This window comes from Phycomyces blakesleeanus (genome assembly GCF_001638985.1).
Source record: "Phycomyces blakesleeanus NRRL 1555(-) unplaced genomic scaffold PHYBLscaffold_6, whole genome shotgun sequence".
NCBI lineage: Eukaryota > Fungi > Mucoromycota > Mucoromycetes > Mucorales > Phycomycetaceae > Phycomyces > Phycomyces blakesleeanus.
This window is the reverse complement of record NW_017265139.1, coordinates 2,346,500-2,361,900: the sequence shown is the minus strand read 5'-3', so window position 1 is coordinate 2,361,900 and position 15,401 is coordinate 2,346,500. Positions and strand designations below refer to the sequence as shown.

The 15,401-nt window shown below is 39.0% G+C and overlaps 6 protein-coding genes across 6 annotated transcripts; 5 read left to right on the top strand and 1 right to left on the bottom strand.

The window, feature by feature from the left end:
• Positions 1-436: 436 nt before the first annotated feature.
• On the top strand, positions 437-1,943 carry PHYBLDRAFT_88243 (hypothetical protein; the record flags this gene model as incomplete). Its single annotated transcript, XM_018443690.1, has 6 exons — positions 437-989; positions 1,061-1,368; positions 1,435-1,474; positions 1,531-1,580; positions 1,634-1,759; positions 1,827-1,943. Coding segments are annotated over 6 exons (1,194 nt in total), but the record flags the coding sequence as incomplete, so codon positions are not given.
• Positions 1,944-2,175: 232 nt separating this feature from the next.
• PHYBLDRAFT_132488 (hypothetical protein) lies at positions 2,176-3,271 on the bottom strand. The gene is made up of 3 exons (XM_018429500.1): positions 3,256-3,271; positions 2,959-2,978; positions 2,176-2,894 (listed from the first exon to the last, which is right to left on the bottom strand). The coding sequence occupies exons 2-3, from the start codon at positions 2,963-2,965 to the stop codon at positions 2,287-2,289; spliced, it is 615 nt and encodes a 204-aa protein (XP_018294508.1). The 5' UTR covers positions 2,966-2,978; positions 3,256-3,271; the 3' UTR covers positions 2,176-2,286.
• Positions 3,272-3,687: 416 nt separating this feature from the next.
• On the top strand, positions 3,688-4,416 carry PHYBLDRAFT_60000 (hypothetical protein; the record flags this gene model as incomplete). Its single annotated transcript, XM_018440589.1, has 1 exon — positions 3,688-4,416. One exon carries the CDS (start codon positions 3,688-3,690, stop codon positions 4,414-4,416), a length of 729 nt encoding a protein of 242 aa, XP_018294507.1.
• Positions 4,417-5,462: 1,046 nt separating this feature from the next.
• PHYBLDRAFT_96004 (hypothetical protein) lies at positions 5,463-10,646 on the top strand (the record flags this gene model as incomplete). Its single annotated transcript, XM_018443942.1, has 9 exons — positions 5,463-9,094; positions 9,152-9,279; positions 9,325-9,447; positions 9,519-9,689; positions 9,777-9,880; positions 9,951-10,094; positions 10,149-10,239; positions 10,304-10,465; positions 10,540-10,646. Coding segments are annotated over 9 exons (4,662 nt in total), but the record flags the coding sequence as incomplete, so codon positions are not given.
• Positions 10,647-11,341: 695 nt separating this feature from the next.
• Positions 11,342-11,856, top strand: PHYBLDRAFT_59998 (hypothetical protein; the record flags this gene model as incomplete). Its single annotated transcript, XM_018440588.1, has 2 exons — positions 11,342-11,549; positions 11,738-11,856. 2 exons carry the CDS (start codon positions 11,342-11,344, stop codon positions 11,854-11,856), a joined length of 327 nt encoding a protein of 108 aa, XP_018294505.1.
• Positions 11,857-13,286: 1,430 nt separating this feature from the next.
• Positions 13,287-14,327, top strand: PHYBLDRAFT_143433 (hypothetical protein; the record flags this gene model as incomplete). Its single annotated transcript, XM_018430982.1, has 5 exons — positions 13,287-13,364; positions 13,440-13,485; positions 13,608-13,717; positions 13,845-14,102; positions 14,199-14,327. The coding sequence occupies 5 exons, from the start codon at positions 13,287-13,289 to the stop codon at positions 14,325-14,327; spliced, it is 621 nt and encodes a 206-aa protein (XP_018294504.1).
• Between the last annotated feature and the right edge of the window lie 1,074 nt (positions 14,328-15,401).

The following is a 15,401-nucleotide window of genomic DNA, read 5'->3' as shown; positions in this document are numbered from 1 at the left end:
AAGGGATGGCTTGAGCCACGCTTCGAGAAGCCAGCATTTAATACCAACACGTTATTTGTCTTGACCTGGGATGAACAAAAGACTTATGTCTCGCTTGAGAACCATGTTTACACTGTACTGCTTGGATCTGCTGTCAAGAGAGCTTCACTTACAGATGGTGCACCATATAGCCATTACTCGGTTTTGAGAAGTGTCGAAGACAACGTAAGTTGTTTATACAGCTAATATCTTTTCTCTTATACTATTATCTTCAAATTTATAGTGGAGCTTGGGTACATTGGCCCTAAAAGACGATAATGCGATCCCTCTTGTTGTTAAGGACCAAGCAGGTACCGTCTAAGCAAGCCGTCATAATAATTACTTTATTTTTTATTTACATTTTTTTCAATATAATATATATATATATATATATTTAGAAAATGGCGCATCTGAAAAGATCAAGAATGTTGTGTTGTTGGTGTTGGAGAATCGTAGCTTTGATCGAATGATGGGGTGGTTTAAATACAACAAAGATATCGATGGTTTAACTGGGGCAGAGTTTAACTATGTTGACCCATCCGACCCTTCGAGCCAAAAAATATATGCTACCCGTAATGGCCTTCTCAAAGACCCATTGGATCCTGCCCATGGTTACCAGGATGTTACCTACCAGATCAGTGGTGATCCAACCTTGGCATCGGATGCAAGTATGAAGGAAGCCACAATGGGTGGATTTGTACAGAACTTCGTCAAGACATTTGAGCAGATTAAGGATAACGCTACAGCTATCCATCAGATTATGGATGGGTTTGAGCCATCCAAAATCCCAATTACTTACGAATTGGCATCTAACTACACTATCATGAACCGCTATTTCTCATCCTTCCCTGGATCTACCATGCCAAATCGCCTGTACGTTCATTCAGGAACTTCTAATGGCGAAGCTAACACTGATGGAACTCATTATATTAAAGGATATTCGCAAAAGACCATTTACAATAATTTAGATGGTAGGTGTTTGTTTTTCTTTTGTTTATCGGTTGAATTATGTTTTAACAAATGTATTTATTGGTCTTAATAGATGCTGGCATTGAGTGGAAAAATTATTACGAAGAAGTACCATCTCTCATAGTTTTCACCAAATTGAGAGCCAAGTTGAACCGTTTCAAGAATTGGTCAACCTTCAAATCCGATGCTGCTTCCGGAAACTTACCTCCAGTGTCTTTCCTTGACCCTGCTTACTTTGGAATTGCCAACTGCATCGTGGAAGATGATAACCACCCCCCAGCTGATGTAGCCCAAGGAGAACGTCTTCTTAAAGATGTTTACGAGACCCTCCGTGCTTCTCCTCAGTGGAATGAGACTCTCTTTATCGTTACTTATGATGAGGTATATATATTATTAGCAGGGTCACATCATTTTGTTACGTTTTGTTTATTGACATGATTATGTTAGCACGGTGGATACCATGATCACGTCCCTACTCCTCTCAAAGGTAGGATGTCATATTATGATTATTAATGCTGTTACTCATTTAATATCTAATTGTAGCCCCTAATCCCGATGGTGTCAATGTCACCGATTTTAACTTCAACAGACTTGTTTGTATCACAATACAGAAGTTAAAATTGTCACTAATTGTTTATAATTATAGGGTGTTCGCGTTCCTACTCTATTAATCTCGCCTTGGGTCGAAAAGGGTGGCGTTATTGGTAAGGCTGATGGTCCATATCCTGATTCCGAATACGAGCATTCATCAATTCCTGCTACTATTAAAAAGGTAATGATTCAATCCATTCCAATGTCAAAAGCAATATTCTAATAAAAGCTTAATTTAAAATGAGTAGATTTTTAATTTGCCTAATTTCCTCACTAAACGTGATGCCTGGGCAGGCACTTTTGAAGGTGCTATTACTGAAAACAAGTTGCGCACTGATTGCCCTGCCACACTCTCACCCCCTCCTACCCCAGTCACTACCGCTATTCCTACAAAACTCGGTATGTACAGCTCGATATTCAAGTATTTTGATTACCAAAATTAATCTTCTTCAATTCTTTTCTCTAGATACTATACTCTGCAATGGTATCAAAGCACTCATTCAAGGCTAATATGCTTATAAAAATTAACTCCCAAAAAAACCTTAATAAACCTTTGACAAAATTTAACAAATCCACAAAGTTCCAATAAACCAAAATAATAATAACCAATAGTTTGAGTTCACCAATGTCGTGTATTCAGTACAGAAAATATCGAGTGAGAAAACAAACGAAAATATAACATTAAGGTTGGCGCTAATGCCGAGACCTTTAACGGTAACGGGTGAGGGAAAGAGTGTTGCGTCTCTTCCAGTTGGCAGTGCGACCGGAACCCTTGGTCTTGGTGAAGCGGTGGCCCTTGCCCTTACCGCGACTCTTCTTGCCGATGGCAGTGAGACCACGAGCCTCACGACGCTTGTGAACGGCGTTGACGATCCAGTTGATACGGGGATCACGACGGATGGCCTTGTGGGAGGGGTCGACAAGGATGACCTCAAAGTACTTGTAGGTGGCATCCTGGTTGATCCAGTAAGAGTTCAAGACACGGAGGTTGGCGCACTTGCGACCAACACGCTCCTCAGCGGTGGAGCGGAGGGAACGCTGGTACTTGAGCTGGTTAACACCCTCGTTGACGGGCTTACCGAAGGTGGCACCCTTGTGGACGGGTCTCTTACGACCACCACGACGGACGCGGATACGGTAGATAACAAAGCCCTGCTTGGCCTTGTAACCGAGACGACGAGCCTTGTCGGGGCGGGAAGGACGGGATGCACGATGGATGACGTTCATTTGTCTGAACTCCCAGCATCTGACACGGAGCAAGAAACGGAAGACATCCGACTGCTTCTTCTTGTAGAGCTCCTCGATATACTTGTAGGCTATATTCGTTGTATAAATTAGATTGTGTTCGGGAAGAAATCGGTAATTGTTGATCACACTTACCACCCATGACTAACTAAACCCTGAAAATAAGAAATAAAGAAAGAAAAACATAATAGGGTCAGTCTATTGAAATGACAATAATAGGGCTGCTGATTGGTTTAATGAAGGATCATTGTCAAGTATAATCTTTATCATTTGATAATAAATTTGCAGAATGGACTGGTTGGTTAAGTTATGAATATTAGATCAGCCACATCCATCCATATGTTTAATCAATCAATCAATCAACCAACCAAACCATCCATCCATCCATCCATACTCTTTTACGATCCTTCTTTAACGGCAGCTCTTTTTTACCTTTGGAGGATATGTATGGTAAAAGAGGGCGAAATCATGGTAGCAGGCTTTGGCGTGAGATGTGTCTCTCATTCGACGTCACATTGATTAAGAGGAGTTTTAATGAAGAACAAAGAGGTGTTGAAACACAGCACAAATGTTGCATTGATTGTTTTACGTTTTTCTTATAACATTAAGTTTGGTAGCTTGTTAATAGAAAGTATAAAACAAGTACCAAAAAAATATTACAAAGAAAAAGCACACTATTTAAGTAAAGATCCTTTCATGGTTCTTGGATCTTCTCCTAAAACGGGAGGTTTATAACTGCATTATGCGGGTTGGTTCTTTGGTGTGACCGGTTTTAGTGAGGTTGAAGATGGGAAACGTGGCCATGGTCAAGGGAATGATTTTTGGATAAGTTGGTCATGCGTCATTCTTGTTCAGCCCATTGACATGGAAAACGATTCCTGCCAGACATCGCTCACAAGCTTTAATTTCGACGTTCCAACAACAGACAAAGACAATGAGGGAGTGCTGTCAAAGTTATTGGGGAAAGTAAAGACAGCGGTTGCAGGGCAGCCAGTATCGTACACTCAAGCACATTCACTATATTCTGAGCAAGCTTCTGCTAGTGATCTTCACAGTAGCAGTTCGACAATTTCTTTAGCGTCAACCCGCCTTAATAAAACCGATCCTGAGCTTTGGACAGCAGCTACTACTAACAGGCTTGCTTCAACTACAGTAACTTCCTCTCGATCAAGCCTACAGCGTCATATTTACGTGACATCCCCTACGCCACCAGCCTCATCTAAAGATTCAGTGGTAGTAAACTTTTCAACCCCTGGAACAGCCAACTATATAAGCAGACAAGACTCAATAAACACCGCATCTTCTCGATTGCCACAAGATGACCGTTCCACAACTATTACGTTTGGCGATGACTATCTCGGATCTCCTCTCAGCAAATCCCGCTCTGTGGATAGTGACACGCAGTCGATCATAACGACATTTTCGGTCTCCACTTCCAACTCGCTTGGACGTATCTTAGCCCGACTCAGGGGACAGAAAAGCGACAAGGAGTTCTGGATGCCAGACGAGCAATGCAAAGAGTGTTACAAGTGCCGTAAACCATTTACTCTTCTTCGTCGCAGACACCACTGTCGTACTTGTGGTGAGTCTTAAAATAGATCGATTATGTTTCACGATTTTTTTTTTAAATTTCATTGTTTGTCTGGTGGTCTATCATGTATTAATTCAAGCCTTGTTTATCTCGACTAGGCCAGATTTTTTGTGCAAAATGCGCATCGCATGTAGTACCAGGGAAAATGTATAAGCAAAAGGGTCAAGTACGGCAATGTAACTTCTGTTATTCTGAGGATCAACAAGGGGAAACCCAGGCATATATGTCTAGTTCTGCATTGCCGTGTATCACCGAGACTTACACACCTGTTATACCATCACAAAAACCTCCAGTCGAAGCCCCTCAAATGCAGATACCTACAAATGCTCTCAAACAACCACAGAGTCTTTATGGAAATGCAGATGCTACCACAGTAGCACTCGAGATTCCATCGCGGGAGTCACCTGTAGATCCCAAGGCTTCGTTGAGTCCTCTGATAACTTTATCAACCCCACGCCAATCATTCACGGAGGCGGAGACTATTGGTGATGGAGGGTTGAAACGTTTACTGGATGCCGGAACATCCTTGCTGAAATCTCGCCCAAGATCTAACACGTCTGCATCCGCACCCCTCGAGCCTATAATAGGATCGCCCATGTTGCAACACTTGGACCGTGGAGGTGGCACAGTAATGGCCGAGAGTGAGTTAAGTGCATGTGGTGCTATCGACAACCTGTCGCCGCACGACCAAGATTGTCAGGGTTATGATCTATGGGGTAGATCAGCCCATTTTACCCCGAGAGTGCCTTTAAGGGCGCACAGCAGTGGAGATGTAATCGTACGAGTCTCGGGTGACAGTGACGATGAAGTTGGGGATGGCCGGTTACGAGATAAACGAACGGAAGAATTACGAGGCATGTTGCCTCATAGTCCTTTAAGGCGTCAGAGTATGAATCACCAACGTCGCAACTCAAGATTGAGAAATATTCACATAAATACCACAAACCTGCCCAAAACCGATGCTCATCAAGCCGAAGTATGGTCGCCTAACCCTTTTCTGCTGACCGATGATACCTCTTCTCCAAAACGAACGCAAATACGTCACAAACGCACATCGGCTCCACCAAACGTTGAACTCAGTTATGGCGCACTATCCCACGCGCGAAATTTGCTCAAAAAACTTATGGAAGAAAATAGCCTTGACGATCTATCCGAAAAGACTAAGAGTATCTGGGAAGACACAATAATGTCTTTATTGCTTAAAGTCGCCGACAATGTGCGTCCTGATGTGCGTGCTGGAGATGATATGGATGTTCGTCACTACGTTAAAATTAAGAAAATTCCAGGTGGAATACCTAGTGATAGCTTCTATGTAAAAGGTGTAGTCTGTTCAAAGAATGTCGCTCACAAGCGTATGGTACGACCAATATCTCATCCAAAAATATTGATATTGTTGTTTTCGCTGGATTATTCTCGAGTCGAAATGGAAAATCAACTATTATCTATTTTACCAGTAATTACTCAAGAAAGAGAACACCTAAGCAAACTAGTTGGGCGTATTGTTGCTCTCAAACCTTCCTTACTTTTAGTAAAGTCAACAGTTTCTCGTATTGCACTCGAGTTTCTGCTCGAAGCAGGGATTCCAGTAATTCACAACGTAAAGCATAGTGTTATCGAGGCAGTGGCAAGATGTACGCAAGCTAGTGTTGTACCATCAGTTGACAAACTCCAGACAGGACTTTCTTTTGGAAACTGTGGGTCGTTTGAAATACGGACAATGATGCACGAATGGATTCCAAACCGGCGAAAGACATATCTTATATTTGATAACTGCGACCCTGAGCTTGGTGGTACTATTGTATTGCGAGGAGCAACTGATAAGACTCTGGGTGTCATCAAGCGACTAATTGACTTTATGGTGTTTGTGATCAACAACCTTAAACTGGAGACATCTGTGCTGCGAGATTTTTTTGCTAAGAATAAGGGGGTTGATCAAACTATACAATCACGTCCCAAATCTATAAAAGCAATTCCTGCTTTAAACATGATGAGTGACGAGGAATTAGCTACTCAAGATAATAAAGAAGAAGACGAGGAGCATGTAGAGTCCCTGGATGAGCTACTCGATGTTTATCGAAATACAATTCTATCAGCCTCCCCGTTTGTCACGTTCCCTCCACCATATCTACTCCTACGCTTGAAGGAAACCGAGGATCGTCTTTCTGTAGCAATGACATCAAGACGCCAGAGCAACGCATCGCCCACCAGAAATCCTCTCGAACGACAAACGACAAACGAAAAGCCTACAGAGCATGCAAAAACTGTGGTAAACGCAGAGCTAGAACATTTGGTTGCCAAGCATAATCAGCTTTCCAGGGCGTGGGATGCGTATATAGGCGAAAACCCGGACTACATTAGTCCGTTTTACCATCAGAATATTGTAGTGCTTTATTCGAATGTGTGTACAATTACAACAGTGCCATGTCAGGAACCAGAAATACGCATATTTGAATATTATCGCTATCCATCCGACGTTTCGCTTGGCATGTATCTTTCGGATCTATTTATGGATGCTAAAAATCCTTGCGCATCATTCATGTGCGATCATCCTACCTCTCAGCACTTCAGGTCCTATGCTCATGGCGAGGCCCGCATAAATGTAATGATTGAGCCATTTCCATGTCCACTTCCTGGTATGGCCGAGACAGTACTCATGTGGAGTTATTGTAAGCTTTGTGAAAGACCAACACCTGTGGTCCCAATGTCTGATAATACGTGGAACTACTCTTTCGGAAAGTTTCTTGAACTATTTTTGTATCAAACTGGTGTCTTCTGTCGAGCTGACATTTGCCCACATGACATGGCTCGTCACCATGTGCGATATTTTGGATCTAAAGATTTAGCTATTCAGTTTCAATATAATCCCATTGATTTGTTGGAAGTTACTGTCCCGCCAATGAAACTATTTATGCTTAGTCAAGTTCAGATTGACCTTAAAGAGGCTGAACTAAAGACTCTGCGTGGAAAGATTAACAAATTTTATCAATCCATCGCTGAGCGAAATAAGGCATTCCCATTCGATTTAGTTGATCCCCGAAATTTGGAGGCATGCAAAACTGAATTACAAGAAATGTCGCACATATGCGTTGGAGAAAAAAAGCAAGTACTCCAAATATTGCAAAACGTGTATGCTACAACCGAAGCAAGTGATACACTTACAATGAATTGGGTGCGACGTATATTATACCAACAGATCAATCAGTGGGATCTAGAGTACGCAGAACTGGTGCGTTATTATTTGCAGCCTGAGAGAGAGTTGCGGAAGATAACTACCGGCCATCTGCGAAAAATGTTCCCCACAGATATGTCCGAAGCAGCCATTACACACATGGACGATGAGCGTACTAAGCGAGCAACTGAAGTAACAGATCTTCCATTGTTAGGGATTGGATTAGAAGAAGAAGAAGAACCTGGAATTGGTCAAGGAGCTCGAAAAGCTGGAAAAGCGTCTTTTGATTGGGACTACCGGCCATTGATACTTCCTAGTATTGCAGGCTCTCCCACGAATATAGAAACAAATAACAGTAGTCCATCATCCGAGGAAATTTCAAAAAAAGAGGAACCAACATCCCAACTCACAAACTCCAGGAAATCTTTATTGCGACCTGAAATCCGACGCCAACTTTCAATGGAATTGATGCGAGAATTACATTCCAAGTTCAAAAAGGATAGCGTATCATTAAATAATGAGATTTCTTTGTTTTCTGGAAACTATATACTGTCCAAGAGACATGTTCATTCCGCTGCACCGTTTCCACCATCACGTATTCCAGTCCCCCACCTCACCGCTCAAAGAACTGCATCTCCTCTTTATGAGCCATATATGCCACCCCATCAACGTGTCAAGCAGATAAACAAAAAACCAACAGTTAAGAAAGCTAAGAGAGTTAATAATACATCAGTGTATAAACGACACGGTGTTCATGATGCTCCCCCAGCTACTGATTCAAAGTCCTTAATGGGAGTACAATATCGACCTATGCCAGACTTTCAGGCTCCCAAGCTTTCTCATATGACATCAGTGCAGCCAAACGATATCCGTCGAGCGGCATCTCCACGAGATCGTAATTTCCGTTCACGTTTGCCTCGCAAGAAAACTTATATTCAAGTATACACCCGTGCAAATGATCTCGTGAAAGAGAATATGGAGGACGAATTTTTGGTAGGCGATGACCCGATGGACGAGGATTGTAGCGAGCGCCGCGAATATGATGGATTTGGGAATACAATAATGCGAGATGCTCCAGTAGATTACTTTTCTCCCTTGGCACCTTACATGAGTAGTGTAATCGATTCACCAGATGGAGCAGCACTAGGCCATGGTGCGACACTGACAGCGACAGAAAATTCCTCATCTGTATCTAATAATGCTAGCAATAACAATGTTACAGAACCTACTGAGGACGATTTTGATAGATCTGATTCAGTGTATACATTACCTTCAGCCATAGATTTACTTAATCCACCCTCAACTGGAACATTGACTACAAGCGTATCAACATCAGAGCGACTACAAGAAGAAAAGGCAGAAATGTCATCTGGCACATCTCTAACACGAAACATAGAGAATCTCGAAGAATATCGCCACTCTCCTCCTGAAAAAAATTTGTTTATGAAAACAATTACTAGTTTCTTGACCGATGGTGGTGTTGCTAGTCTTCTACCTCTTGAACCCCCATTGTAAGTATTTACTCCAAAAGATCATGTTATTAACGATAATATATTTCATCGGCCTAGACAACCAACAGAGCATATATTTCCAGATTCATTTGTCGTAGTTCGGGAAGATGAGCCGAGCACAATTATAGCATACACTCTAAGTTGTGATGACTACTTAACAAAGATGCAAGAAATGAACGATGTTGGTGTTTATGATGGATCAGATAGCATGCCACTGGTTCCATTGGCAGTGCCTACAAACTACCCGTTACATGACTACCCGCATGATAGTGGAACAACAACTTCTTCAAATCCATCTCATATAGATATCCAAGAAACACTTTTGCGAGAATCTGGAACACACATGCGTTACAGTAAGAGTCCGAGCTCCTAGTTAATATTACGCAGTTTTAAATGATAATACTTTATTTAATTATCTATTTAGACTTTTCAGACGGAACTTCCAAATTCTTCTGTAAAATATTCTTTTCTGAGCAATTTGATGCTTTGCGAAGAAATTGCGGATGCGACGAAAGCTTTATTTTGTCTTTGGCTAGTTGCCTCAAATGGGACTCTTCTGGTGGTAAATCTGGTTCAGCTTTCTTGAAAACCAAGGGTAAATATAGAAAACTATATATATATATATATATATATATGACAATGTTATATTCTACATTATAAACTCTTTTTTTTTGCTTCACAGATGACCGCTTACTTATGAAACAGATGTCGCGGTACGAACTAGACGCATTTTTGTTGTTTGCGCCTGCGTATTTTCAGTATATGGCAGAAGCATCATTTAGTGAGGTAACTTGTTTTTTTTCCGGATACTATATGGTACTAAGCTAAAGAGATTGTCATTGCTCGATGTAAATAGCTACCTACAGTATTAGCAAAGATCTTTGGGTTTTACAGTATTGGATACAAAAATTCTGCGACTGGTAAATCAATGCGCATGGATCTTCTTGTTATGGAAAATCTGTTCTATCAACGCAACGTAAAAAAGGCAAGCATTAGCTCAGTTACATGACCTTGCATTGAGCAAACAGTGCTAATGTTTTGGTGTAATGGGTAGATCTTTGACTTGAAAGGTTCAATGCGTAATCGCCATGTACAGTCTACAGGAAAACAAGATGAAGTGTTGTTGGATGAAAATCTGGTTGAATGTAAGTCTTTTAAGCCAATAATATATATATAATACCTCTATATTGTTCCTCATTTTTTGTTTAGTGATATATCAATCACCCCTTTTTATTCGCGCATATTCCAAAGAAATTCTTCGAAGTTCACTCCACAACGACACCTTGTTTTTGTCAGGTCGTAATGTAATGGACTACTCACTTTTAGTTGGTATTGATGAAGAGCGCCAAGAACTTGTAGTAGGAATAGTGGGTAGGTACATTATACTGAAGGCATAATAACAATGCCAGTAATTCAAATAATAATTTGTCTCTTTTAAAACCAAGATTTCATACGAACCTTTACATGGGACAAGAAACTTGAGAGCTGGGTGAAAGAATCTGGGTTTCTTGGTGGAGGTGGAAAAGAGCCAACCATCGTATCACCAAAGCAGTATCGTATTCGGTTCCGAGAGGCGATGGAAAGATACTTCTTTATGGTTCCAGACTTGTGGGCTCTCGCACGCCAAAGTCGCCATCCGTATTCTAGTCTTCATCATCATTCGGCCCCATCAGTAGATGATTGATATACATATACATACTTTTAGGAAAAAACCATAGTTCACATATTATACATATAGACACCCTACATTTAATATCTTTGCATAATAAAATATACATATATTTTCATATAATATGTTTAGTAGGGTCTTAACTACATATGGCTTTGAATGAAAGAAAAACCTAGGACGCGGACTTCCATTTTGCAAAGGTTAGGCTGTAATAAAGTGATACTTCCTCATAAAAAGTAGAGTGCTTTAATATTAAAAGCAAAAACAAAAGAAAATAAAAAAGGATTATATGTGGAATGTACTTATACGAAAAAATCTTTACAGACTGACTAGAGTTGATTTTTTTATTGCTTCTTATCTTCCTTTACATCTCAAACCAATATCACATTAATAAATACCTATTATCATAAATGTAAGAATAAGAAAAAAAAAGTACCTCACCATGAGTCGACAAAAACTTTATACTAAAGAATTATTGTTCTCTAAAAAGGCAGCATTTTCCAGGAGAGATCAAAAACGTCTCGGACATCATTTATTCAATTATTAGACAGATCAACAAAAGATGGGAAGGAACTAGAATGACTGGCTCAAAGCCTAGGTTAGAGATACCAAAGAAACTAAGCGTTTGTAGTCAAGCTGCCTTCTGTTTGAGTGTGAGGCAAAATCAATTTGAGAAGTATGAATATCATCGAGATGGTTTGGAACATACCGGCGTAAAAGTTTGTAGAGAGACAGCCATCAGCTATCTTCGCATAAATAGTTTTGGGTTTTATATCTCAGTGGAAGGTCCATAGCTAGTACGGTAGTCTAAGACTAGGGTAAGTTGGTATGGTCAGGGGAGTTCAACTTTATGATAAAGGACATTGAATTTAGCCTATCTATAATCCGTACGCCTGGAAAAGGTCTAGTAATGATGTGAGGGTGCTTATAGGTTGAATAATATGAAACTTTCGCAACTCTTGGAACTCTTAAAGTCTCTGTTTCTCACAATGTTTATGTTGACCGTTTACCCAAGGACTTTAATTTCTGGTATCAGAAATTAAACAAGAAACATAATATCATACCCAATTTCCAAGAATACAACGTCAACTGATATATTAGCTCGTATAAGACACGATAGAAGAGTTGTTGGAAAGTAAAGCGATTTGACTACTGGTTTTCCTAATGCCCTGATCTAAATCCAATTGAATACTCATAATGAGAAATAAGTGGTGATGTGCGGAAGAATATAGAAACCAAATTGGCAAAAATAGAGGATAAATAAGTAATAAGGAAAATCTTAAGACCTGCATTCCTAAAGAGTGAGAACAAATGGACCCGGAATTTGTTGCAAGTATGCTTGACAGAATTAAGACTGTGATTGGTGCTCGTGGTGGAAACACCAGATACTGATCTCTGTTTTTATTTTCTATACCATATACCACACTTTATTGTAATATAAAATTCTAAATCTTTACAGTAAACAGTTCAAGAGATATCTTTTAAAGAATATGATACATGTATATTTCAGGGTGCTAAAGATGCTATAATTTTGGGAAGGCATTTTTTTTCTCTGATTATGCAATCCTGTATTATATTTGAATTCATAAAAAAATAGGCTTGATCAGTCTGATCCAAATGTTCTGTAAGTCATATATTGAGGTTTACCTCCTTTAAATATATACATATAATTGAGTTTTTATTTTAAAAAAATCGGAAGGGGCTCTAGGTTGACTGTAATGAATCTTATATGATTTTTTTAGATGAACCAAGTGTAGAACAAATCAAGGCACTTTGATACAGAATGACTTGAATTAGATCATCAACAGATAGCCATCGCATGATGTTGCAGCCAGTTCTAGTAGGTGGTTAGCTCACTTCTAGAATTCCCTAAAGGAGAGTAAATAGAGAATAGAAAATACATATATACTTCTATGATTTTAATAATAAAAGATCCAAAAAAAAAGGCATATATAATATTATTTTCTAACCTTGGAGATATTTGATTACCTACTTGTGCCTTCTCCCCCTTTTCGCTCGATATAATAAAGAGAGAGGAAGAGAAAGAGGAAGAGAAAGAGGAAGAGAAAGAGGAAGAGAAAGAGAAAGAGAAAGAGAAAGCGAAAGAAAGAGAGAGAAAATAAGGCCCCTTCTAACTAAAGTCTGTAATATTAGTTTCAAACAAGATAATCTTGGCCAAAAGACGAACACTAACACACTGAAAAACGAGGGGGCTCTGAACCTTTTATAATACATTCAAGGGATCCCCCATAGACAAGGAAATAAATACTTCTTTGAAAGCCAAATATAGTCAATATACATACTCACCATATGTATGTCCTCTTATAATCTGAGCGAGTTCATATATACTGTGTCTATAAATATGCTGCAAGTGTGCTAGGATAACAACCCTGCAGAGCCCTTGATTCTTCTCCTTTCGTCTCTGGGCCTATAATTTTCTTTTCTTTGTCCCTTGCCAGATTATTACTTCTCCCTCTTTATATTTCTTTATATTTCTTTTTACCACCTACCTCATTACAAAGGATGGGATTAGGAATGGAAAAGTGCTGCTGTTTTATTCCATTACGATCAGGTACACTGATCATCTCAATCTGGTTCTTTGTAAGGAACGATCGTCATGAGCACACTAAGCTATAAGGCACTTTATAAAGAGCTAACACGGGTAGTATCTCCTAGATCGTATATTCGTTTGACATTATTGCTTGCTTCACGCGTGTCAATGGTATGAAAGTCAAAAAGAAAGCGGGAACAAGGTTCTCAATGCTTGACTATAGACGGACCTCCAAAACATTTTTTTTTTAAAAAAAACAATAAACTTAATTCTAATCTTGCGTTCTTGTGTAGCCTTTGCCCTTTATGCTGCTCAATCTGCCTGGCTGTGGCTTGATATATACCTAATACTGAGCTTTTTTGCCGTACTAAGTGGTCTGATAGGTGTCTTTGGACTTTGTTTAGTAAGTATTCCCGAAGCTCTGAGAACGTTTATGATAGTCTTACTATTTTTGATAGATTTCAAATATACGATTTGTAGAAGGGCTGAGTAAAGTCGTGTGGGTGACTTGCTTGCTTTCATTTTTGAAGAGCATGGTCTCGATTATCCTCATCCTGACCCACCGAGATACAATTATCCGAACTTGTCTGAGATCAGGGATCATCAGTTATTCAAACCCAATGGAGCTGCTTCAGCCAGCAAATATTACAGAAAGTTCATTTTATTCGCCTGTTCAGTATCCACGAACTCTTAATGCACATGCAGAAAGCCTGAATGAATGTCGGACTGGTATTGGACATTTAATTAATCTTTTCATAGTCCTTGTAGTGCTATTCAGTTTTCTTCAGGTAATAAGTTCAACGGCTAAAAGCAAAGGCTTCGTTGTACGATAAAGTACTTATTATATCTGACTTTCTTCTTACTTGTACATGAATATGCATTAGATCTATTTTGGATTTGTAGTTCGTGCTTATGCAGGGCGTCTTACTAAAGGTGCTCGACACCATAGATTACATGATCAGCAAATCAAAGATTTCGAGGATTCCAGAAACCATATGTCGACCTTATATTAAAACCCATTAAACCCAATAGAGAACACAATATCTCATTTGTCTATAGCGTAAATAAATGAATAGCATATATAAAAGCATTTGAGTATTTCAAAACAATAAATAATTTAGATGGTCGCTGCCAATATAGCTAGCATGTAGCAGTATTTATAAGATACACTTTAAGTGGACAACTTAAATTCATTCACCTGTATACGAGAAAAAAAAGGTAGATGTTGTACAAAAAGAAAAATAATCACTTTATAAAGGGTAGTATCATCACTGTAATGATGTATAGAGATAGAAATATAATAACAGTGACCCAGAGCCTTGGGAAAGAATGATTTGTTTATTATACCGTTTTTAATACAAGTTGATCTGTTCCCAAAGTGGCCTTGTGCTGATTTATAACAACGGTTGCAGAAATACAGAAATTAGCGTGTATAAATAAAACATCATAAACATAAACTCGCATATTTAAGGTGTTGATAGAGTAATATCTTAAAGGACACAAATACTTTGAACGGATCATTTGAAAATAGTATAGATATACGAAAATATATATTCGATATACTATGATGAAGCTGTTAGTAAAGCTTATACTCAAGAGATATCAATGTAGAGAGTCCCAGGACTTAAAACTCCAGGCGAACACGCTGGTTTATCTCGAGCAGCTTTCTATAAGCCAATCCTAATTAGGTTTTTATAAATACAATTGAGTTTCTCGTGAGCAAATTTTTAAGACAATATATGTCAGGTTTTAACCCATTAGTTTTACTTAGCAAATACGATTTATGGGATTTTAGATTCTTCTAAATTTTATTCTATCAAATATTCTAGATATAGTAGATATACAGTTCTTTGAGGTGCTTATATTCTTCTTATACTTGGTCCACCAAATGCATAATGCTTTATATCGAAGTTCTATAAATCAAAATAGTAAAGAAAAGCAAGTACGCAAAGAAGTACTGGGTTATAGGCCATATCGTAAAATACTAGTTATAACTTTGCTATAATATATATATGTGCTACATTTTATCTTTTTTTTTTATCTAAAGAAAAATATCTATTATTTAAGGACTACACTATTTATGAGTA